Source organism: Dasypus novemcinctus, chromosome 11 (genome assembly GCF_030445035.2).
Source record: "Dasypus novemcinctus isolate mDasNov1 chromosome 11, mDasNov1.1.hap2, whole genome shotgun sequence".
Classification (NCBI taxonomy): Eukaryota; Metazoa; Chordata; class Mammalia; order Cingulata; family Dasypodidae; genus Dasypus; species Dasypus novemcinctus.
The window spans coordinates 47,871,216-47,897,410 of NC_080683.1; the positions used below are offsets into that span (position 1 = coordinate 47,871,216).

Consider the following 26,195-nt stretch of genomic DNA (forward strand, 5'->3'; position numbering starts at 1 on the left):
CTGCTCCTTTTCCATTCTCTTCTTCTGGGGCACCAGTAATGCAAATGTTTGTGTGTTTCACGTTGTCATTCAATTCCCTGAGACTGTGTACCATTTTTTCCCATTCTCTTTCTTTTCTCCTGTCTTTTCCCATTCAGATGCTCTGTCTTTGAATTCACTGATTCTGTCTTCAGGCAATTCAAATCTGCTCTTATGTGCCTCTAATGTATTTTTAATCTCATCTGTTACATCTTTCATTCCCATGAGATCTGTTACTTTTCTTTGCAGGCTTTCAAACTGTTCTTTATGCCCTCCCAGTGTCTTCTTAATATCCTCTTTTTCTTTTTCTTTTCCCCCCTTAGGTGGTTCCCTTGTCTGTTTGCTCATTATTTTTTGCTTGTTGTCTGTTTTGTTTTGTTTTTTTTCCTTAGGAGGCATTGGAACCGAACCTAGCACCTCCCATATGGGAGGTGGGCACTCAACTGCTTGAGCCACATCTGCTCCCTCCATTATTTCTTTAGTAATATTTTTAAAAATTTCTTTGAAGTGATTTAGGGGAGTGGTGTGGTTATCACTGACTTATTGTCTTAAATCCTGTTTCTGTTCAGGATATTTGGTTTGTTCTTTTGGCTGAGCCATTTCTTCCAGTTTCCTAGTATGGCTTGTAATTTTTTGCTGATGTCTAGGCATGTGAATATGTTGTTGAATTTACCCTGGTGGCCAATTTCTCTCTCTTGCCTATTGTTGTTTTGTTTTGTTTTTCACAGGTCTTTCTTGGTATTTGGTTGACCTTGTTCTTGGTCTTTAAAATTGTCCAGCTTAAGTTTTCAAAATCAAGCCATGGACTCACTACTGAGGTACAGATTTTCTCCCAGGTATTGGATATAGAGAACACAGAGAAGTTTTTGTCCATGCAATTTCCATATCAGTCAGTAGATGGCACTAATTAGCACACCTTTCCCTGGAGGTTTTTCATTCTCAGCTTTCTTATGTTCCTTTGTTGAATCTCTAGATTGGGGATACAAAGTGGGCTCTGCTGGCCCAATTCACTTAAGAAAAGCACTCCAGGGACACGGACTTTGCCCAATGGATAGGGCATCCGCCTACCACGTGGGAGGTCCACGGTTCAAACCCCGGACCTCCTTGACCCACGTGGAGCTGGCCCATGCTCAGTGCTGATGTGCGCAAGGAGTGCCGTGTCATGCAGGGGTGTCCCCCGCCTAGGGGAGCCCTACGCGCAAGGAGTGCGCCCCATAAGGAGAGCCGCCCAGCGCAAAAGAAAGTGCAGCCTGCCCAAGAATGGCACCGCACGCACGGAGAGCTGACACAAGAAGATGATGCAACAACAAAAAAAAACACAGATTCCCGGTGCTGCTGATAAGGATAGAAGCAGTCACAGAAGAACACACAGCAAATGGACACAGCGAGCAGACAACTGGGCAGGGTGGGGGAAGGGGAGTGAAATAAATAAAAAATAAATCTTTAAAAAAAAAAAGAGGGAAATGGACTTGGCCCAGTGGTTAGGGCATCCGTCTACCACATGGGAGGTCCACGGTTCAAACCCCGGGCCTCTTTGACCCGTGTGGAGCTGGCTCATGCGCAGTGCTGATGCGCGCAAGGAGTGCCCTGCCATGCAGGGGTGTCCCCGCGTAGGGGAGCCCCCACATAAGGAGTGCGCCCCGTAAGGAGAGCCACCCAGTGCGAAAGAAACTGCAGCCTAAGAATGGCGCCACCCACACGGAGAGCTGACGCAACAAGATGGTGCAACAAAAAGAGACACAGATTCCCGTGCCACTGACAGTAACAGAAGCGGACAAAGAAACAAGACACAGCAAATAGACACATAGAACAGACAACTGGGGTGGGGGGCGGGGGAAAGAAAGAAAGAAAGAAATGAAAAAAAAAAGACACTCCAACCTCCCCTCCCTTTTTTCCTTGAAACAGCTAACAGGGAGGAAGATGTCTGTTCCCCTCTCAGTGAGCTAGGTGTTTTACCCTAATTTAATGGCTTGGGATGAGGGAGGGGAACCCTTCCTGGCTGCCTGGTAACTTATGTTTGTCGTTTTGGCTCCTTCATCTCTCTGTTCCTCACCCTCCTGGAAGTTTTGTAGCACTTTCCTGGTCTCCAGACCCCCAAAGCAGGTCTCCGCTCCCCCCCGCCCCCCCATTGTTTGCTCTCTTTGTCCATTCACTGTGTGTTCTTCTGTGTCTGCTTGCATTCTGGTGAGGCGGCACTGAGAATGTGTGTCTGTTTTTGTTGCGAGAGACCTGCTTTGGGGGTCTGGAGACCAGGAAAGTGAGAGTATTCAGCACTGCCTGTTAGTCTGTTGCTATCTTCCCACAGTCTCTGTAATTTTAAAAATGGAGTATAATGAACATAATTTCCCACTCTCATGTGGTGATCAACCGTGGAGATATATTAATATGTGGTGTTACTATCAAGGACTTTTTAAGGATTTTAAGTGTTTGTCCCTACTCTAAGTTGCTCCAAATAATGTACTTTTTTGTTGTTGTTCCAAGCACTTTAGATTTTTAACTTTATTTTATACATTTTTAATAGTTGAAAATATAAACAAAAACTAAAAAGAAAACATAGTTGAATAAACACTTTCACTTCTCATTTAAATATACAAATACATATACTTTTTTTTTGAAACATACAATATGTTACACAATATATTTGGTTCATAGTAACACAGTCATACAGTATTTGTCCTTTTTTGTCTGGCTTGCTTCGTTCAACATAATGTCCTCCAGGTTCATCCATGTTTTCCTGTGTTTTTCTACTTCATTTCTTCATACAGCTGCATAGTATTCCATCGTGTCAATAGACCAGTTTGTTTATCCATTCATCCATTGATGGACACCTGGTCTGTTTCCAGCTTTTGGCAGTTGTAAATAATGTCATGATGAGCATTGGTGTGCAAATGTCTGCTCATGTCACTGCTCTCAGTTCTTCTGGATATATACCCAGTAATGATATAGCAGGGTCAACTAATTCAGGAACTGCCAAACAGTCCTCCTCAGTGGCTGTTACCATTCTGCATTCCCACAGGCAGTGAATAAGTATTCCTATCTCTACATATCCTCTCCCACACTTGGATATTTCTTTTTAACAGTGGCCATTCTGATAGGTATGAAATGATATCTCATTGTAGTTTTTATTTCCATTTCCCTAATCATTAGTGATGCTGAGCATTTCTTCATGTTTTTTTGCCTTTTTTATTTCTTCTTTGGACAAATGTTTATTAAGTCTTTTGACCGTTTTTTAATTGGGTTGTTTGTCTTTTTATTCTAGAGTTGTAATATCTCTTTATATTCCTAGATATTAAATCCTTATCTGACTTGTGATTTCCAAATATTTTCTCCCATTGAGACTTTTGACTCTTGATAATTCATGGGAGGTGCAAAAATGTTTAATTTTGAGGAGGTCCCATTTATTTTTTTCTTCTGTTGTGCATGCTTTGGGTATAAGGTCCAAGAAACCACCACCTACCACAAGGTCTTGAAGATATTTCCCTACATTTTCTTCTAGTAGTTTTATGGTCCTGGCTTTTATATTTAGGTCTTTGATACATTCTGAGTTGATTCTTGTATAGGGAGAGACATAGGGGTTCTCTTTCATTCTTTTGGTTATGGATATCCAGATCTCCCAGAACCATTTCTTGAAGAGACTTTTTGCCCATCTTTTTTACATGGACTTGGTAGGTTTGTCAAAAACCAATTAGCTGTAGAGGTGAGGGTTTATTTCTGGGTCTGAGTTCTATTCCACTGATTGATGTGTCTATCTTTATGCCAGTACCATGCTGTTTTGACCACTGTAGCTTTGTAATATGTTTCAAGGTCAGACAGTGAAATTCCTTCTACATCACTCTTCCTTTTTAGAATGCTTTTGACTACTTGAGTACACTCTTCCTTCCAAATGAATTTGGTAATTACCTCTTCTGAGTAAGCTGTTGGGATTTTGATTGGTATTGCCTTGAGTCTGTAAATCAGTTTGGGTAAGATTGATGTTTTCATGATATTTATTCTTCCAATACATGAACACGGAGTGTCTTTCTATTTGTTTAGGTCTTTTTAACTTTCTTTTAGCATTATTTTGTAGTTATCTGCATATAGGTTCTGTACTTCTTTGGTTAAATTCATTTCTAGGTAGTTGAATCTTTTTGTTGCTGTTGAAAATGGAATTTGCCCCCTGACTTCCTCCTCATATTGTTCAATACTAGTGTACAAAAGCATTGCTGATTTTTGTATGTTGATCTTGTATGCTGTCACTTTGCTGAACTCGTTTATTAGTTCAAATAGCTTTGTCATGGATACTTCAGGATTTTCTTAGTACAGGATCGTGTCATCCGCAAACAGAGTTTTACTTCCTATTTTCTATTTGTATGCCTTTATTTATTTATTTGTCTAATTGCCCTAGCTAGAATTTATAGTACAATATCAAATAACAGTGGTGGCAGTGGGCATCCTTGTCTTGGTCATGATTGTAGAAGAAAGCTTTAAAATTTTCCCCATTGAGCATGATGTTGGCTGTGGGTTTTTCAGATATCCCTATTATTATATGGAGGAATTTTCCTTCTATTACCTACTTTTTGAAGTGTTTTTATTAAAAAAGAAGGCTGAACTTTGTTAAATGCCTTTTTTGCATTGATTGAGATGATCGTGTGATTTTTTTCCCTTCAATTTGTCAATGTATATTACGTTGATTGATTTTTTTTTTTAAGATTTTATTTCTCTCTTCTTCCTCTTCCCCCCCCCCCCACCATTGTCTGCTCTCTCTGTCCATTCGCTGTGTGTTCTTCTGTGTCTGCTTGTATTCTGGTCAGGCAGCATTGAGAGTCTGTGCCTCTTTTTGTTGTCATCTTGCTGCATCAGCTCTCCATGTGTATGGTGCCACTCCTGGGCAGGCTGCCCTTTTTTTGCGGGGCGCACTCCTTGCCCATGGACACACCTTCATGGTACAGCACTCCTTGCTCACAGCAGCACTGCACAAGGGCCAGCTCCACACAGGTCAGGAGGCCCTGGGTTTGAACCCTGGACCTCACATGTGGTAGGCAGATGCTCTGTCACGTGAGCCAAATCCACTTCCCTGCTCTAGTCTTTATTATTTCTTTCCTTCTGCTTATTTGGGATTGGTTTGCTGTTCTTTTTCTAGTTTCTCTAGTCAGTTAAATCTTAGCTCTTTTTAAATATCAGCAATTAGGGTTATAAGTTTCTCTCTCAAGACTGCCTTTGCTGTGTCCATTTGTTTCGATAAAGTTGTGTTCTCATTTTCATTTGTCTCAATATACTTTCTGATTTCACTTGCAATTTCTTCTTTGACCCACTGATTATTTAGGAGTGTATTGTTCAGCCTCCACACATTTGCAGATTTACTTTTCCTGTCTATTATTGATTTCCAGTTTCATTCTATTATGATCAGAGAAGGTGCTTTATCTAATTTCAGTCTTTTTATATTTATCGAGAGCCGCATTGTGCCCTAACATGTGGTCTATCCTGGAGAAAGATCTGTGGGCACTTGAGAAGAACATATAATCTGCTGAGTTTGGATGCAGTGTTTTATAAATATCTGTTATGTCTATCTTGTTTATTGTATTCTTCAAGTTCTCTCTCTTCTTGTTGATCTTCTGTCTAGTTCTATCTAATGATGTGAGTGATGTGTTGAAGTCTCCAATGGTTATTATAGAGATGTCTCTTTCTCCCTTCAGTTTTCATGTATTTTAGGGCACCCTGGTTAGATGCATAGATATTTATGACTGTTTTATCTTCCTGGTGGAGTGTCCCTTTTAAAGTCTGTTTCGTCTGATATTAGTATAGCTACCACTACACTTTCTAGTTACTGTTTGCATGGAGTATCTTTTTCCAACCTTTCACTGTCAGCCAGTTTGTATTCCTAGGTCTAAGATGAGTTTCTTGTAAGCAGCATATGGATGGGTCATGTTTTTTTAACCCATTCTGGAATTCTGTATCTTTTAATTAGGGAGTTTAATCCATTCACTTTAATGATATTACTGTAAATGCATCATTTACTTCCACCATTTTATTCTTTGGTTTTCATATGTCATATCGTATTTTTGCCTGTCTTTTTCTCTTTTGGTTATCCTTTCTGCTGTTCTTTTCTTCTGTACTCTCCTCCAAGCCTGTCTCTCCTGTCTTTTTCTTTCAGGTTCTAAGGCTTCCTTTACTGTTTCCTGCAAAGGTAGGTTCTTTTTTGCAAACTCTCTTAGTTTCTGTTTGTGAGTATTTTATACTCACCTTCCTATTTGAAAGACAATTTTGCTGGATAAAGATTTCTAGACTGGCAGTTTTTCTCTTTCAGTACCCTAATTGTATATCATACCACTGTCTTCTTGAAGCCTTCATGGTTTCTGAAGAGAAATCTACACTAATTCATACTGGATGTCCCTTGTACGTGATGGTTTGCTTCTCCCTTGATGCTCTGAAAATTTTCTCTAATTTTGACATTTGACATTCTGAGTAGTATGTGTCTTGGAGTAGGTCTATTTGGATTTATTCTGATTGGGGTATGGTGTGCTTCTTGGACATGTAAGTTTGTTTCTTTTGGGATTGTTTGGAAATTTTCAGCTATTATTTTCTCAAAATACTCTTTTTGCCCCTTTTTCCTTCTCTTCTCCTTCTGGAACTCCCATGACACTTATGTTGTTGCATTTTATGCTGTCATTCAACTCTCTGTGCCCCAGCTCAAATTTTTTCCATTATTTTTTCTCTCTTGTCTTTTCTGTCTTAAATTTTAGCTGTTCTGTCTTCTGTATCACTTATTTTTTCTTCTGTCATTTCGAGTTTGCTGTTTGTATACTTCTAATGTTGTTGATCTCACCTATTATATCTTTCATTCCCATGAGCTTTGTTACTTTTCTGTTTAGCATTTCAAATTCTTCTTTGCACTCAATAAGTGTCATCTTTTTTTGTGTGTGTGTCTTCTTATGTCATTTATCTCTTTGACCATATTATCTTTCAGCTCAGTAATTTGATTTTTGAAATTTGTGTGCCTCTCACTGATTACTTCTCTCAAATTCTGCATCTCTTTGGGGAGTTTGATAAATTTCTTTTCTTGGAACTTGTCTTCTGTTTTCTTAGTATGGTTCATGGTTTTTTGCTGTCACCTAGGCATCTGATTAGGATGTAGTTTACTCTGATGCTCAATTTCTTTCCCTTTTGTAGGGATTTAGTGACAGGAGGCTATGTGTTACCATTGCTCTTTGGTTCTTGACTTGACTTACTCTGATGCTCAATTTCTTTCTTTTATAGAGATTTAGTGGCAGGCAGCTATGTGTAACCACTGCACTTTGGTTTTTGGCTCAACCTGGATTGTTTGGATTGTTTGCTGGTTGCTCAAAACTGGGCAGTGGACCCAATAATTGGTTGTAGAGTCGCTTTTTAGGGCCCTCGGGAGGGAGGTTATAGAGGCCAGAAAAAGCCTCTCCTACTTATTTTAAAAATTGAGTGCACTTCCTTTGTCTGCCAGCAGATGTTGCTCTTTGGCAGCGCTCAGTTCAGTACCTGTTCGGAGTGTATTTGTTGCAATACAGACAGGATCAATGTGATAGAGCTTCTTGTCGGGAGGCTATGAGACTTGTAATTCAAACTTCCTCTGAGACAGTTCTCCAGCCTTCTCTGGCAGCCCCCTCCCTTTTCCCTGGTTGGAAATATTTCCACTCCCCTCTGAGTCTTCAACAATCAGTTCCTATTAGTAGAGGAGGAGATTGGGAGGGTTGTATATCTTTAGCCCTTTGTAGGCTCCCAAGTCAAACAATGGCACAGCCCCACCTGGCCTGAAAAGGCTCGTGGGGCACACAGCAATCCAAAGTTTGTTTTTTGTTTTTTAACTTTATTTTGTATATTTAATAATGGAAAATATGAATAAAAAGAAAATATAGTTGAATAAAAATTTCTCAGTTAAATGTATTGAATACCTATAAAATATTTTTTGAATCAAATAATACGTTACATAGTATATTTGGTTCATAGTAATGCAGTCATACAGTATTTGTCCTTTTGTGCCTGGCTTGCTTCGCTCAACATAATGTCCTCCAGTCCATCCATGTTGTCATATGCTATACTGCTTCATTTCTTCTTACAGCTGCATAATATTCCATCATGTGAATAGATCACAGTTTTTTATCCATTCCATCTGTTGATGAAGCAGTCCAGATTTGTGGGTCAGAAGCTGAGTCAGCCTTAGGCTGTGTCCCTCTCTCTCCCATTTCCTGGGGAGGTGCCTCCCTGGAGCCCCCCTTGTCTATAGTCACAGGCCCAGAGGCCCAAGAGTTCTAAAATGTCTTTAGTGTGGGGGAAGGGTGCCGGCAGTAGGAGCTGCTGGTTTCATTTCACTGTTCTATTGTCACAATTTCCCTACTTTGTTCCTCTCTCCCTTCTCGGCAGTATTCACCCTTCACCTGATGTCCTAAAGCTAGAAAATCTTTTTCTAGGCTGTTTCACCCTGTCCTCTGGAATTTTTTCTAGAGAAGAGAGTCCTGTCGTAATGTGCTTTCTGAATTTTGGTTTTTTATAACTTATCTTTTCTCATCGTCAGTTGTCACTGTCACCTCCATGAGTTTATTTTTCTGACACTTACTAATAGGTTCTGATCTGCTGTTGACTAAGAAATCATATGATCAGATTTGTTAGAATTGCATGTACAGAACCCCAGTTCCTTTGGTGCATAAGTATGATAACATCTCTTTGGACTTTTGACTGCCTAAAGGCCTCTTTTTGTTCACTTTTCCTGACTCTTGGTTGATGAATACTAGTTGCTAGGTGAGGAGTCTAATAAGTTAGTGATAATTTATTTGTTTATTCAGTCATTTGCTTTCAACAAATGGACTTAGGGATATTTATTTTATTTTTGGATTATAGTCCAGCATGTTTGTTATTTCTTTTGCCAAAACGTTTCGATTTTGTTTGGCTGTTGGGAGTTCTTTCAGTTGGCTCTTACAACCTTTTGATATGTCCCATCTTTTTATATTTAAAACAAAAAAAATCCACCCCGCTATTCTTTTTTAAGCAGTTTTATTGAGGTGTATTCACATACCAATCTATCCAAAGTGTGAAATCAATGGCATGTAGTATAATCACAGTGTGGTGTATTCATCACCACAAAAAATTTAGAACAATTTCATTACCCCAAAAAGAAAAACTCCATACCCCTTAGCAGTCATCTCTCAATTCCTCTATCCTTCCCCAGCCCTACATAACCACTAATCTAATTCCACCTCTATAAATTGATTTGTGTTTACTTTTTATATAAATGGAATCATATAATATGTAGTTTTCATGTCTGTCTTTTTTCACTTAGGAAAATGTTCTTAGGTTTGGGTGTTTTTTTTTTAAAGGGGGGTGGTGTTTTGTGATTTTCTTTCCCCTTGTGTTAATATCTTGTAACATTAACATGCATTTGTTTAGTTGCAAAGAAAAACGGTCTTATATATATAATGTTACCCATATTTATATTTCATATGAGGGTTTACTATGCTGTTACATTTATTAGCTTGCTTTTCTTGTAATATACATGACCTTAGAATTTCTCTTTCAGCCACTGTCATACCCTTATAAAAGCACTGCTAATTGCAAACACTATGTTGTGCTTTCATTTTTTTCTATTAGTTTCCAAAGAATAACAAACAACCTTCTTCTTACAGCTGCATAATATTCCATCATGTGTATTTACAACAGTTTGTTTATCCATTCATCAGTTGATGGATACCTGAGCTGTTTCCATCTTTTGGCAATTGTGACTAAAACCACTCTGAACATCGGTGTTTAGGTATTGTCTGTGTCGCCACATGTGGTTCTTCTGGGTACATACCTAGTAGTGGTATTGTCGAGTCATGTGACAGATCTATATTTAGTTTTTTTAGGAAAACAGTCCTTCACAGTGGCTGTAGTGTTCTGCATTCCCACCAATAGTGAATAAACCTTTCTATCTCTCCGCATCGTCTCCAGCATGTGTAGTTTTCTGTCTTTTTAATAGTGACCATTCTAATAGGTGTGAAATTATATCTCATTGTAGCTTTGATTTGAATTTCCCTAATCGCTAGTGATGTTGACATTTTTTTTCTTGTTTTTTTTTTTCCATTTGTATTTCTTCTTTGGACAAATGCCTATTCAAGTCTTTTCCCAGTTTTTAATTGGGTCATTTTTGTGCTTTTTTGAATTGTAGCACTCTTTATATATCATGGACCTTACACCCTTGTCAGACTTGGGATTTCCCAGTATTTTCTCACATTGAGTCAGCTGCTTTTCACCATTTTTACAAAGTCCCGTGATGTGCAAAAGTGTTTAATTTTGAGTAGGTCCCATTTACGTATTGTTTCTTTTGTCCCACGTCCTTTGGGGGTAAGATCCAAGAAACCACCACCTACTACAAGGTCTTGAAGATGTTTCCCTAGATTTTCTTCTAGTAGTTTTATGGTCCTGGCTTTTATATTTACATCTTTGATCCATTCTGAATTGATTTTTATATAGGGAGAGAGATAGGGGTCCTCTTTCATTCTTTTGGTTTTAGATATCCAGTTCTCCCAGGACCATTTCTTGAAGAGACTTTTTGTCCATCTTTTTAACATGAACTTGGTAGGTTTGTCAAAAACCAATTGGCTGTAGAGGTGAGGATTTATTTCTGGACTCTCAATTCTGTTCCAATGTATCAATCTTTATGTCAGTACCGTGCTGTTTTGACCACTGTAGGGTTGTAGCATGTTTCAAGATTAGGAAGTGAAAGTCCTCCCACATTGCTTTTCTTTTTTAGAATGCTTTTGGCTATTTAGGTGTACTTTCCCTTCCAAATGAATTTGGTAATTGCCTTTTTTATTTCTGTAAAATAGGCTGTTGGAATTTTAATGGATATTACATTGAAATTGTAAATTAGTTTGAGTAGCATTGACATCTTCACAATATTTTCTCTTCCACTCCATGAACACTGTATGTCTTTCCATTAAGTGTTCTTTGATTTCTTTTAGCATTGTTTTGTAGTTTTCTGACTATAGGTCCTGTACTACTTTGGTTAAATTGATTCCTATGTGTTTGATTCTTTTTGTTAATATTGTAAATTGAATTTTTCTGATTTTCTCCTCTACTAGTATATAGAACATTACTGATTTTTGCTTGTTGATCTTTTATCCCGACACTTTGCTGGACTTGTTTATTCAAGTAACTTTGTGGTAGACATTTCAGAATTTTCTAAATATAAGATCATATCATATGTGAATATTGACAGTTTTACTTCCTATTTTCCTGTTTGGATGCCTTTTTTCCCCCTTGTCTAATTGTTCTAAGTTAGAGCTTTAGCATGATATTGAATAGCAATGGTGACAGTGGGCATCCTTGTTTTATTCCTGATCTTAGAGGGAAAGCTTTCAACCTTTCCCCATTGAGTATGATGTTGGCTGTGGCTTTTTTCAACTATGCCTTTTATCATATTAAGAAATTTCTCTTTCACCTTTCAAAGTATTTTTATCCATAAAGGATACTGGATTTTGTCCAGTGCCTTTTCTGCATCGATTGAGATGATCATATGTTGTTTTTTTCTCTTCATTTTGTTAATGTGGTCTATTACATTAATTGATTTTCTTATGTTGCACCACTGTGCATACCAGGAGTAAATCACACTTGGTCACGGTGTATAATTTTTACATTATGCCATTGGATTCTATTTGCAAGTAGTTTGTTGAGAAGTTTTGCATCTATTTTCATTAGAGAGACTGGTCTCTAATTTTCTTTTCTTGTAGTGTCTTTATTTGGCTGTGGTATTAGGGTGATGTTGTCTTCATAAAATATGTTGGGTAATTTTCCCTCCTCTTCAATTTTTTGGAAGAGTTTAAACAGAATTGGTGTTAATTCTTCTGTAAATCCTGGGTTGAATTCACCTGTGAAGCCATCTGGTCCTGGATATTTCTTCATTGGGAGATTTTTGATGATTGATTCATTCTCTTTCAATGTGATTTATGTGTTAAGTTTTTGTATTTCTTATAGAGGCAGTGACAAATACTCATTTGTCTCATTATATTTACTAATTTCACTTAGAATTTCTTCTTTGAGCAACTAATTATGTGTTGTTTAGCCTCCACACATTTGCAAATTTTCCCTTTTCCTGTCTATTATTGATTTCCAATTTTCATTCCATTATGATCTAAGAAGATGCTTTGTACAATTTCACTCTTTTTATATTTATTGAGACCTGCCTTGTTACTTAACATGGTCTATCCTGGAGAAAGATCCAAAAACACTTGAGAAGAATGTATAACCTGCTGATTTGCGATGCAGCATTTTGTATATGTCTGTTAGGTCTAGCTTGTTGTTCAAGTTCTCCGTTTCCTTGTTGATCTTCTGACTAGTTCTGTCTAATGATGTGTGTGTTTGTGTGTTGAAATCTTCACCAATTATTGTATTGAAGAGATGTCTCCTCATTCCTTCAGATTTGCCAGACTTTGCCCCATGTATTTTGGGGCACCCTGTTTAGGTGCATAGATATTTATGACTTTATATCTTCCTCATGGATTGTCCTTTTATATATAATGGTCTTCTATATCTCTCATAACTTTTTTGCTTTTAAAATCTGTCCAATATTAGTATAGCTACCCCTGCTCCTTTTTGGTTACTGTTTTCATGGAGTATCTTTTTCCAACCTTATCACTTTCAGCCTGTTTGTATCCCTGGGTCTAAGATGAGTCTCTTCCAGGCAGCATATGGATGGGCCATGTTTTTTAATCCGTCCTGCCAGCCTTTATCTTTTGATTGGGGATTTTAATCCATTCTCATTCAGTGGTATTACTGTAAAGGCATTATTTACTTTAACCATTTTATTCTTTGGTTTTCATACATCATATCTTATTTTCATCTATGTTTTTACTCTTGTAGTTATGCTTTCTGATCATCTTGCCTTCTATACTCTACTGCAAGTCTCTTTTTCCTATTTTTTTATTTTGGGTTGTTTGGCTACCTTTAATACTTCTGCAGAGGTGGTTCTTTTTTTATTAAATCCCGCAGTTTCTGTTTGTTTTTTAATAGTATATAAACAATTTTTTTTACCTTTAAAAATAACATGTAATTTACATAGGGTGAAATGCACAGATTTTTTTTTTTAAGATTTATTTCTCTTCCCTTCCCCTCCCCCCCCAGTTGCATGTTCTCTGTGTCTATTTGCTGTGTCTTCTTCTTTGTCCGCTTCTGTTGTTGTCAGCAGCATGGGAATCTGTTTCTTTTGGTTGCGTCATCTTGTTGTGTCAGCTCTCTGTGTGGGCAGCGCCATTCTTAGACAGGCTGTACTTTCTTTTGCGCTGGGTGCCTCTCCTTACGGGGCGCACTCCTTGCTCGTGGGCCTCCCCTATGCAGGGACACCCCTGTGTGGCAGGGCACTCCTTGCGCTCATCAGCACTGCGCATGGGCCAGCTGCACACGGGTCAAGGAGGCCCAGGGTTTGAACCGCGGACCTCCCATATGGTAGACGGACACCCTAACACTGGGCCAAGTCTGCTTCCCATGCACAGATCTTAATTATAATAACCTTTGTAACTCACACCATCAGAAACTACATCTCTTACATATTCTTTTTGACATTCAACTTGTCCCCTGACTTCCTGATCAGATACACACTGAACAAGTATTGCTTCTAGAAGGAAACTAAAAGAATTGTGGAGTTTTTCCTCATTCTTTCAATGATAGCAGTATTACTACTTCTACCATTGACTACCACTAGCTAATGTATATTGAGCCCTTCTATTTCCCATACACAGTTATAAGAGAATTATATGTATTAATTCTTTCAATACTCAGCCTTATGATTAGGTAGCTGCTACTATTCATATTTTATGGATTGGGAAACAGGTATGGAACATTTAAATATCTTGAATAAGGTTAAACAATTAGTGAATGTTGGAATTCAGGTTCAACTCACTGTATTGTAATTCTACAATATATATTATTAGAGCTTATGCTAGGCCCCTGTCCATTTTTTAATATTTTCAACTCACCTTCATATGTGAAGGACAATTTTGCTTGATAAAGAATTCTAGACTGGCAGTTTTTCTCTTTCAGTACCATACCACTGTCTTCTTACCTCCATGGTTTCTGCTGAGAAATCTGCACTCTTACCAGGCATCCCTTGTGTGTGATAGTTTGCTTCTCCCTTGCTGCTCCCAGAATTTTCTTTTTCTTTTTGATATTTGACATTCTCAGTAGTATGACATTCTGTCATTGGAGTAGGTGTATTCTGATTTATTCTAATTGAGGTCTGCTGCACTTCTTGGACATGTAAATTCATTTCTATTTTGAGGGATAGGAAATTTTCAGCCATTATTTCCTCAGATACTCTTTCTGCCCCTTTTCCTTTCTTTTCTGCTCTGGAATTCCCATGAGATGTTTGTTGGGCTTTGTGTTATCATTGAATTCCCTGAGACCCTGCTCAATTTTTTTCCATTCTTTTCTCTCTCTGTTCTTCTTGTAGTTCAATTTCAACTCTTCTCTCTTCTATATCACTTATTCTTTCTTTTGTTATTTAGTCTGCCTCTAGTGTGTTTTTTATCTGTCATGTCTTTCATTCCCATGAGTTCTGTCATTTTTCAGGTTTTCAAAATTTTCTTTATGCTCACCCATTGTCGTCTTGATGTGCTTTATCTCTTTTAGCCATATTGTCTTTCAACTCTTAATTTGATTTTGAAAATTTGTATGATTCTCATTGATAAGTCATCTCAAATCCTGTGTTTCATCTGGGGCTTTGATATATTCCTTTGCTTAGGCCATTTCTTCCATTTTCTTAGTATGGCTTATAATTTTTTACCACTGTCTAGGTATTTGATTATGATAGTGAGGTTACTCTTGTGCTCAATTTCTCACTCTTTCTTTGGGATTTAGTGGCAGGAAGCTGTGAGTTACTGCCGTTCTTTGATTCTTGGTTCAATTTGTTCTAAGTCTTTAGGATTGTCCTTATTAGTTGCTCAAATTTGGACTCTGGGCCCAGTAATGGGTTGCAGATTCCTGCCCAAGGGCCTTGAGAAAGGAAGGTGTAAAGGCCAGAAAAAGTCTTTTCTTATTTAAATTCCTCACATGCACTTCCTTGGTTGGTCAGCTGATGGTGCTCTTTAAAGGCAGCCCTTTCAGTTCAAAACCTGGTGGGAGTGTGTTTCCTGCAACATCTACTACTACTAGTGACAAAGGATTTTGCCTGGGGGCTATACAGAGCCTTGCAAGTCACACTTTCTCAGAGGCTGTTTCCTGGCAGCCTCCTCGCTTTTGATGGGCGGAAAATAATTCCACTCCCCTCTGCATCCTCAACAACCAGTCCTGGTCAGTAGGGAGGGTGATGGAGAGGGTCGCATCTCTTTAATCTAGTGCAGGTTCCCAGGGCAAACAATGGCTTAGTCCCTCCTGGCTTGGAAAGACTGTGGGACACGACAAACCAAATTTGTTGATCAAAAGCTAATCAGCCTTAGGCTGTGTCCCTCTCTCTCCTGTTTGATGGGGAGGTACACCCTGTGGCTCCCTTTGTAGCTGATGGCCTGAGAGGGAGAATTGAAAGCTGTCTACTTGGAGGGTGGAGGGAAGGGCTCCAGCAGCTGCAACTGCAACTTCTACTCATGGTATTTACATGGAGATTTTTCTTTTTTCCTGTGCTGCTCTCTCTTCTGGGCATTGTCCAGTTTCTTCCTGTCCTCTAGCTATTTTTCTGGTAGAGGAGAGTCCCATGTCAGAATTCTATTTTGCAATCTTTCTGGAAGTATTCCCTTCTTGCCTTCTGATGTTACAGCATACTCGAACCTCATCTTCTGTTTCCCCTGTTTCAGTTCTAGAATTAGCCATTTATCCTAGGGGCCCTATCACCTTTTATTGGAGTATGGTATTTAGAAACCAAGATATGGTTGTAGGTGTGCTCATTACTACTGAGAAGTCACTGCTTCTAGACTTTCCTAGACTTATGTATATAAACATATCTATGTTTGTTTCTGTTTTCTGTCTGTCTGTGTATTCAACATGAATTCATAGTTATATCTCTGAACCTAATCTAGCAACACAAGGGTTCATTCTAGGTTTACTTCTTGGTTATTTGTAATTTCCTTCTCAGACAGTGAGAGTCCTTGTCTCTATTATCTATGTACTTATTTGTTCAACTCTAGTATAAATGTAGTTTCAGATTTCCTCATGATGACTCGTTTCCTCCTGTTGCAAAACATTTTTGATTGTGAACTCACGTTCTTTGAAAGTTTTGTTTTGAGGCTAGAATTTACCTTTAAATTTTCTAGAGAGGGTTTTTGTTTGCTTCTGTTACTTCAGGATAATTGTGGACATTTCTGGACCATGTAAGAATGTAGGATGTGAAAACTCCTGCCCTAAATCTAACTAATTTTGGGATTATGGTTAGGGTGGATATATTTTTCTTATTTTTAATTCAACCCAAAACGTAGAGCCTTGGACAAGTTATTGTAATTATTCCTACAGTACATAGTTTCCTTTTTACTTAACTCACCCTGTTGGACTGTTGGTTTGTCGTAATTCCCCCCACCCCTCCAGTGGCTCCCTCATCTCCTTGCTCTTTTTTGCTCATTGTCTGCTTATTGTTTTTGCTTGTTGTCTGTTTTTCTTTTTATTTAGGAGGCACTGGGAACTGAACCTGAGACTTCTCATGTGGGAGGAGGGCACTTAGATCCCTGCTCGGTTTTTGTTTTTTGTTTTTTCTTTAATTTATTGAAGCATGTCACTCACGTATGAACATGCATAAACAATAAGCATGTAGTAATAGTTGTGAACTTACGAACAAACATATATAACATCATACAGGGTTCCTATACCTCACCCCACCACCAACACCTTACATTGTTGTTAAAAAAACATTTTTAACTAAATGTGATTAAAGAACATCCTCAAAATACTACTACCAACTAAAGTATTTTTCCCTCAATCCACTCATCTTTATTATTTTTATATCATTTATATATGAACATACATAAATAATAAGTGTGTAGCAAAAGTTCTAAACTTACAGATCAGATATGCATAACATCATCCAGGGTCCCCATACATCAGCCTTCCACCAACACCTTGCATTGTCATGAGATATTTGTTATAAATTATGAAAGAATATTGTCAAAATCTTAATACTAATTATAGTCCTTATCTTATATTTGGTGTATTTCCCCCCCACCCCACCTTATTATTTTTATATATATATATATTTAGGATAAAAGTTGTAAACTTACAAAACAGTCATGTACATGTGCAGAATTCTCATATAACACCCCTCCATCAACACATCACACCATGGTGAAACATTTGTTACAAATTATGAGATAATATCATCAGATTATTACCAGGTCCATAGCGTACATTTGGCACACTTTTTTCATACTACTCCATTATCAACACAGTACATCTTAGGCATAGATGCATGAATGTTACATTATTACTGTTAACCACAGTCCATAGGCCACTCCAGTTGTATTTTTCCCATGCTTCTCCACATTCACACCACCCTGTAATAGTGATGTACATTTGCTGTAGCTCACAAAGGACACTCTTGCATCTCTAACATCAACCACAACTCTCATCCACCTCTGGGTTTCTGTAAATTGGCATTTACATCTCTAGACTACTATTTTCAGCCATATTCTCATTTATAAACCAGCTGTTACTCACTATAATGTGTTACCATCAACTCTACATCTCCACATTTTACAGTAAGGTTAATTAAAACATCTACATATATTAAACATCAGTAGTCCATCTCAGTCCTACTCTTATCTCCTTTAAGAATCCACCACCTACCACTAGGTCTTGAAGCTATTTTCCTATATTTTCTAGGTTCTTTTATATTTGGGTTTTTGATCTATTTTGAGTTAATTTTTGTATAAGGTTTGAGATAGAGGTCCTCTTTCCTTCTTTTGGCTATGGATATCCAGTTCTCAGCACCATTTGTTGAATGGACTGTTCTGCCCGAGCTGGGTGGATTTGACAGACTTGTAAAAAAATCACTTGATTATAGGGTCTGTTTCTAAATCATCACTTTGGTCCCATTGGTCTGTGTGTCTATGTTTATGCCAGTACTATGCTGCCTTTACCATTGTAGCTAGGTAATACGATTAAAAGTCCAGAAGCAAGAGTCCTCCAACTTTGCTCTTCCTTTGTAACATGTTTCTGGCTATTCGGGTCCCTTTACCCTTCCAAATAAATTTTATAATCATGTTTTCCATTTATTTGAAAAATGCTGGTGGAGTCTTCCAATCCATGAGCATGGAATGTTCTTCCAATTATTTACATCTTTTTAAATTTCTTTTAACATTGAGTTGTAGTTTTCTGAATACAAGTGCTTTACATCATTGGTTAAGTTTATTATTGGTTTTTATATGTCATATTTTATTTTCACCACTCTTTTGACACTTTTAGTTACTTTCATTGACAAAATCTTCATTTCTAGATTTTCTTCCAGGCCCCTCTCTCCTGTCTTTTCAGGCTCTAGCATACCCTTTAGTATTTCTTGCAAATGTGGTCTCTTGGTTACAAACTGTGTTTCTGTTTATCTGTGACTATTCTGAACTCACCCTCATTTTTGAAAGACAGTCTTGCGAGATACAAGGTTCTTGACTGGAAGTTTTCCCTTGCAGTGTCTTAAATATATTGTACCACTCTCTTCTGCAGGCCTAGACTGTAGTTGCCCAGAGAGACTGATGAAGCTTCTTGCATCTTTCTACCATGCCTGGGAGTCCGATCTGGGTGGAAAAAAGCCAGTCCCTACTGTCACTGTGATTTTCAGGCAGCCCGGCTTTCAGCTTCCCCTCATGCTGAGGGCGGAGTCAAAATAACAGTTACTGGCCTTTTTCCAACTTGGACAGGTTTAAACTTTAGCTGTTGTAAGAGTTATACTTTAGCCGAATTTACAAATCAGTAGCTGAAATTGGTGGCCAACTATCTCTTCCTCCCCTGTTTTTGGGAAATGGAGCTTCCAACTCCAGCCACAGAATAGCTCCTGAGGTGGCTTGTGCTGCACAAGTAGGATGTTCTCCAGCCTCTGCAGCATGGCTTGTATTTTTCTGGAGAGGCGCAGTTCCCCCTAGCTTCCTCCCTGCCAGAGGTGGGGCTGGGGCTTTCTAAAGCTGCAATTTGATCTACATGGAAAGAAGCTGGTCCCTACCAGCATTGTAATTTCAGTCTGCCCCACTTCCCCTCATGCCAGGCGTAGAGTTAAGATAGCAGCTACCTGCTTCTTTCTGACTTGGACCGGTTCAGACTTTTAACTGTTCTTTGGATTATACGTTAGTCCACTGAATGTGCTAATGAGTAGTTGGAGTTGGTGCCCAACCATCTCTTCCCCATTTTTAGGAAGTGGAGCTTCTAATTCTAGCGGTAGAATAGCTCCTGAGGTGGCTTGTGCCTCCAGTGGAGGATGGCCACTGGCCTCTGGGGCTTGGAGTGCTCTACTTAAGAATCTTCTCTGCAGATGAGCAGTCTCCTCCTTCCATTCTTTCAAAGATTTTGTAGGATGATCTTCTGGTCTCCTGGAGCCCTAAAACAGGTGCTTTAGATAATTCTGGGTTATTAACAATTTCCCTGTAGCATGAGATGTCTCTAGGAGCTCCTTAGTCTACCTCCATCTTACTGTTTATCCTCGTTTTGTTTTTGCTCATTGTTTTTGCTTTTTGTCTGTTTGTCTTCTTTAGGAGGCACTGGGAACTGTACCCGGGACCTCCTATGTGAGAGGTGGGTGCCTCAAGTGCTTGAATTTATTAAAATTTTTTTATTAAGAATGAACAGAAAAATGGCAGGGGAAAGCAGACGTGGTTCAACTGATAGAGCATCTGCCTACCATATGGTGGGTCCATATGGCCTCCTGACCTGTGTGGTGAGCTGGCCCACGCGCAGTGCTGCCACGCACAAGGATTGCCTTGCCATGCAGGGGTACCCTCATGTAGGGGTGCCCCACGTGCAAGGAGTGCACCCCTCAAGGAGAGCCACCCCACGTGAAAAAAATGCGGCCTGCCCAGGAGTGGCTCCACACACACAGAGAGCTGACGCAGCAAGATGACGCAACAAAAAGAGACACAGTTTCCCAGTGCCGCTGACATTGCAAGCGGATGCAGAAGAACTCACAGGAAATGGACACAGAGCAGACACCGGGGTCGGGGTGCGGAACAGGAGAGAAATAAATAAAAATAAATCTTAAAAAAAAAAAAAGACTATATTTTTTAAAATCCACTTTAAAAAAAGGCAGGAAAAAAATAATAAGAAAAATGAAAAAATAAACAAAGAAAAAAATAAATCAACAGATAATGATGTTCTCATTCTGGAGAATTTTTTCATCAAATTTGCAGTATTGCCAACACTGAAAACCTCATTTTCTTCTGTTGAGGGGCAGAACTAGCTAACCGAGATAAGGGAAAGGCTAGTGTTCTGAATGTAGTTCCATAAATAAAGTAAGGAAACTTAACAGGTACTAAAAAGGAACTGATTTCCAGAATCAGTGATCAAAGTTTGAGATTTGGAGATTTTATGTATATCATATATATTTGCATGCCCCTTCATTTTTTATTATTGACGCTTAATAATTTGAACTTTTTGTAGGTAACACATACACAGACACATGGATGAATGTAAATTAGCCAAAAAAATTTTTTTTAATGTTTTTTCTTTTTAAGGGAATTAAGATGTTGATAAGAATAGTCAAAAGACAAGCAAGTTGGAAGAAAATATAGAATAACCAAAGAGCCTGGGAAATGCTCAAATTGATTTTATATTGAGTAGCTGTATTAATTAATACTTATTTCAGTTTGTTTTTATTTCAGCTTTGGCTAGATCAGAGTCTAAGAGAGATGGAGGTTTTAAAAATAATTGGAGCTTTGATCATGGAGAAGAAAGTGAAGGAGATACAGATAAAGAGTAAGGATTTTTTTTCCTCAGCTATTTTGTGAGAATGAAAGTTTTCATTAGAAAAGCAATTTATGATTCATGAAACAGTTTTAAAGAGTTTGGTATTCTCCACTTAAGAAAACAGTTAATTCTTTTACAGTAGCATTAAGGAAAGAAAAGGCAATTCTTTGGTAAACATTTGCCATTTTGTTTCTCCATCTTTTGAAATGTATAAATATGTTCATGTAATACATGTAGCCTTATGTTTTAAAGTTGAATACACTACAGAATATTTGAAATTATAAGGTAATTCTTTTTTTTTCCTAAGGCATTTTCTTCAGGTAGCAGTTTGAAAAGCTACCATTTATAGTGAATAAATGAACCCTGATTAGGTCCTTATTTTATACAATAGTTTAAGTCCTGGGGTAACTTTCTTACCCAATCGTGACTCTTCCCACTTGAAATACTTCTTAGAACACATTTCCACCAGAGAAAGCAGAGACACTATAAAAGAGAAACATAGGTATCTACCCAGGCAGAAGTTAAGCAAAGTGTTCTTTACCCTTTGTTAATGTACTTGAAACGACTGCTGTGTAAAAATTTTAAGTAATAGTTTCAATAGAACTTTTTGTGTATCATGAGATTTGTATTACAAATTCCAACATTGCTATTGTTTCTTGATTATTGAATAACTGGTTTTCCACTGACCAAAGGAAAAAATATCAGGGACACAAATAATACAAGCAAAGTTCTATCAAAATTATAAATAAATATTTTTTTAGAAATTTTCACACAGAAGTCATGTAGATTATATTGGCTAAATATTTTAGGTGCTTCACTTCTGTCTGGTCAACAGCTCCTTTCATCATTACCACTTTATGTGCCTTCACCTGTGAGATGTTATCTGAAGTCAAGTTTTATTTAAGGGCAGCTTTGACTGGTAAGTTTCTCATTTACAAACAGTATTTTATGGCCTTTCATTTCTTTTTGTTTTTGTTTTGTTTTGAAAAGTTTTTTTTTTTGGTACAGGCATTTATAGTATGCTATATATACCATATATAGTATACTATATAGTATGTGTAGTTTTAAAAAACTGAAATTAAATCAGAAGTTAAGCTGAATAGAAAGTGTACTTACCACGTTTTAAACTTTTATAAAAGTGGAGAGAATTTTTATTATTAAAAAGTTGGAATGTATATAAACAGTAATGAAACAAAACATTTTATATTTTTATAAATATTGGAATTTCACTATAAATGGGTACAGAGTTGTCATCAGAACAATGTATTTGACTTTGTTTTCTGGAAGAATTGCTATGGTTATATAAAAATGTCTTTTTTAGTGCTAGCTGTTGTATGTTTCACTTACAAATTTTACTCTGGTTCATAATGACAAGTGGATCCTCAGGGGCTCCATCTTTTTGGACATGTCAAAATTAACATTGAACTCTTAGTACATGTATTAGTCTGATCTTTTAAGATCTCAGGTCAGTGATTATCAGTGAGGGGCTGATACTTCCAAGAGTAATGGAGGTATAGCTGCTATGGCAATGCTACCAGAATTAGTTTTTGTTTTTTTTCCATTAGCTCAGGTTTTCTTTCTTTACCAGTTTCTTTCTTCTCCATTTTCTTTGTTCATCTCCCCTAATTGCCAATCCAAGGAAGAAAGGAAAAATTAGCGAGCATGTGTAATATCCATAGTTAAAAAACAAAAATTATGTGTTTGTTTAAGGCAGGGGTCAGCAAACAAATGGCCCATGGTCCAAATGTGGCCCACCACCCTTTTTTGTTAATAAAATTTTATTGTAACACAACCACATTTATAGTCTATGTCTGCTTTCATACTGTAATAGCATAGTTGAGTAGTTGTTACAGAGACCATATGAGCTGTAAATATTTAAATTATCTAAATAAAGCCTAAAATATTTACTGTCTGTCCCTGTACAGAAAGTTTCCTGATTCCTGCGTTAGGTGAACTTAGAGGAAAAATTTTTTCTAAGATTAATGTTTGGCTTATAATTGTTACTTAAGGTTTTTTCCCCTTATTTTCTATGTAGTGGGGCAAATCTACTCAGTGTAGATGAAGATGAGGACTCTGAACCCTCAAAAGGAAAAAAGGCAAGTGTTATATTTCAGTTTCTTTTGGTGGTGATTATTGTTGTTTTATATTATATTCTAAAAGCTATTACCCTCATTAGAGAAATTGTACATGTTTTAGTTGTAGCCCCATCTGAGAGAGAGCCAGTATTCCCAGTTTCTTTTTATTCCTCCCAGAGATGTTTTATGCATTACAAAGAAAATAGAAATTCTCACCCAATTCCCTTATACAGTCAATAGCTTATTGAACACACTTATTCAGATATTGCTTTTTTTTTTTTTTAGTTAGGTCAGTAATTTATTAAGGAAGGGAGAGAAGAGAAATGGGGGAAAACAACAGATCATGGGTCCCAGGTAGAGAGAAAAGGTTTGAAAGAGATGAAGAGGGCCAATTTACAGACTACAATTCCCCATTACAGATTACAAATGCCCAGGTTTTACTTGCACGTTGTTCCAGGCAGTGGGAAAGAAGGCAAGAAGAGCACGGGAGAAAAAGCAAGAACAGGAGCACCTTTTTTTACTTGATATGTCTTAGAGAACATTCCATAAGAAAACATAAAAAGCATGCCTGCTGTTCTCTATACGTACATAGTATTCCATTATACCATGGACAGTTGTTAACCAAGACCACCACCCATATTGATGGATATTTGAATGGGGTTTCCAACCTTTTTTTTCCTCCTAAAATAATGTTGAATAAAATAACCTTTTTCATAGGTTTTATTACACACATGTAAGCCTATCTGTAGGATGAATTCCCAGAAGTATAGCTGCTGTATCAAGACAGGCAGATTTCTAATTTTGTTATATGTGATTTATATTTTTATTGTACTATCTGAGAGTGCCTCTTTCACCACACTTTCCTCACAGTATTATCAACTTTTTGATCTGTTATAAGTGAGTTTGAGCTTCTTTTATTTTGTGTAAGCAATTGCTAGCTTTATTCTGGTAATTGTCAGTTAGAACCCTTTGCTCAATTTTCTATTTGGCCTTTGGAGTATTTCTTATCAATTCATAGGAATTCTTTATATTGTAACTAAGACTTTTTTTTTCACATTTTGACATCTCTGAAGTCTGTATGCATCATATAATGATGGCATGACATTGTTCAATTGCCAGCCTTTTTTATTTTGGTACAGTGGAACATAAAGTAATGGTACACCTTATAATAGTTTCTTAGTTTTGGTAAAACATGATATTTTAGAGAAACTATCCATTTGCTATGATAGTAGTTGCTAATATTTTGTCTTTTTTTTTTTTTCCAGTTTTTTGTCTTTGCTTATGGTGGTTATTGCCTTGGAGAAAATATGTTTTGTGTTGTTAAATATATCAGTCATTTTTCTTTTATGGCTTTTGGGTTTAGTGTCTTCGTTCCTACATATGTGAACTTATTTGCTTTGTCCTCTTAGATACATAAAATAGTTTCGCCAGATCAATACCCATATAATTACTAATAAAATGATGTAAAATTTTTTTAACTTTATATTTAAAGAAGTTTTAGATTACAGAAAAGTTACTTTGAAAATATAGGGGATTCCCATAAACCCAGCCCCCCCCACCACCACATTTTTCCCTATTATTAACATCTTTCATTAGTGTGGTACATTTCTTAAAATTGATGAACTCATATTGAAACATTGCTACTAACTGTGGTCTGTATTTACATTATGGTTTACACTTGCACCGTAAAGTTTTATAGGTTTTGACAAAATGTATAATATTCACTGTCGTTGCAATATCCTGCAGAACAATTCCAGTGTCCCAAAAATACCCCATATTACACCTGTTCCCTTCCCTCCCCTCAGAACCTCTGGTGACCACCATCTTTATATCAGTGTTAACAAGTTCTTTCATTGCTGGAATAATAATGTCTACTTTAGTCCATTGTTACATTCCTGCCTTATGTTTGTTCATTGCTCAATCTCTAGAGAATCTGGGGATGGTAATGCCCACTCTGCTTTTGATTAAGAGGGAACTTAACATATATCCTGCCATAACCCACTGAATATACTGGGGGAGAGTGTAAAGTACAATGTAAATTGTAATCCGTGTGGTGCAGCAGTGCTCCAAAATGTATTCACCAAATGCAATGAATGTGCCATAGTGATGAAAGAGATTGCTGATGTGGGAGGATTGGGGGGTGGGGTGGATGTGGAGTATGTGGGAACCTTTTATATTTTTTAATGTAAGGGTTTTTTTTTTACCTATGTATCTTCAGAAAAATACAATAAAAAAATTAAAAAATTAAAAAAAGAGGAAACTTAGATACCAATGGGGTAGATGCTTGGACCTGTCTTGCCTGCAGTTATAGATACTTTGTTTTTTGGTATGGGTGTTATCCATCATCATTTTGTTAGTTGGCCTGGATGAGTCCTATATACTAGAGAGTAGATGTTCACTGCAACTCTGTTGAGATTCAGGGCATATTGATTTAAATTTTTTGTTTGTTTACTTCTGGGGATTTTTTTGGTGGCACACAAGGTATATCCCACTAGAAATATATATATATTTAAATTACTGCGTTTTAAAATTACTTGCATTACTTATTCCTAGTTAGTAATGTCACCAACTAGATGAAGAGTTAGGTTTAGTTTTTGTCTTTTGTTTTCGTTTTTGGTTTTTACGTTTTTGTTTTTAGGAATTGATTTTATTTTCATTTTTATTTAATTTGTTTCATAACTGTGTAAAACATTTACATATGCAATCCAAAGTCAAATCTACAAAAGCAGTTATTCATAGAAGTCTAGTTTCTGTTCCTATTCCTTTTACCTTTCTTTCTTTCCTCCTTAGGCAGCTGGTTTTAAAATTTTTATGGTTTAGCTTTTCATTCTTCTTTTTTTTTTTTTTAATATAAACATATCCTGCCCTTCTTAGAGAAACTATCAACACTGTTTGGCACCTTGATTTTTTTTCACTTAACCTATATCCTGGAGATCATGTTGCAGCAAAAAGTTTAGATGTCTTTATTATCTCTCTTATTGCTACATAGGGCTCTTATTTGGCACATATACCATAGGTATTCAGTTAGTTCCCTTTTTCCACTCTTCTGCTGTTACAGATAGTGCTTTCAGAAAGCCTTGCACGTGTCTTTTTATATGGCTGCATTGTATTTGTGTGATAGATTCCTAGAATTGCATTTGCTATGTCAGAGTGCTATTACATTCATATGTAGTTTTGTTAGTTATAGGCATTTACTTTTGGCATTCCCACTAGCTAAGTATGAGAGTTCGTATTTCTCTATAATCTTGCAGAGTATGTGGTCAAACATGAATT

At 37.2% G+C, this 26,195-nt stretch overlaps 1 protein-coding gene across 25 annotated transcripts in view; it reads left to right on the plus strand.

Annotated features, from left to right (window-relative positions):
• The window catches only part of SENP6 (SUMO specific peptidase 6), a 146,870-nt gene that overhangs the window by 18,681 nt on the left and 101,994 nt on the right, over positions 1 to 26,195 (plus strand). For 8 of the 25 annotated variants that reach the window (XM_004464255.4, XM_012527447.4, XM_012527448.4 and 5 more), the window contains exons 2-3: positions 20,763 to 20,856; positions 22,883 to 22,943. The exons of 5 other annotated variants lie outside the window; for them this stretch is intronic. In XM_004464255.4, coding sequence (XP_004464312.2) covers positions 20,763 to 20,856; positions 22,883 to 22,943 — 155 coding nt within the window. Of the gene's footprint in view, positions 1 to 19,640; positions 19,681 to 20,762; positions 20,857 to 21,656; positions 21,767 to 22,882; positions 22,944 to 26,195 lie in introns of those variants that run through there. 12 more of the 25 variants (XM_058307061.2, XM_071218560.1, XM_071218562.1 and 9 more) reach the window with 3 other exon arrangements.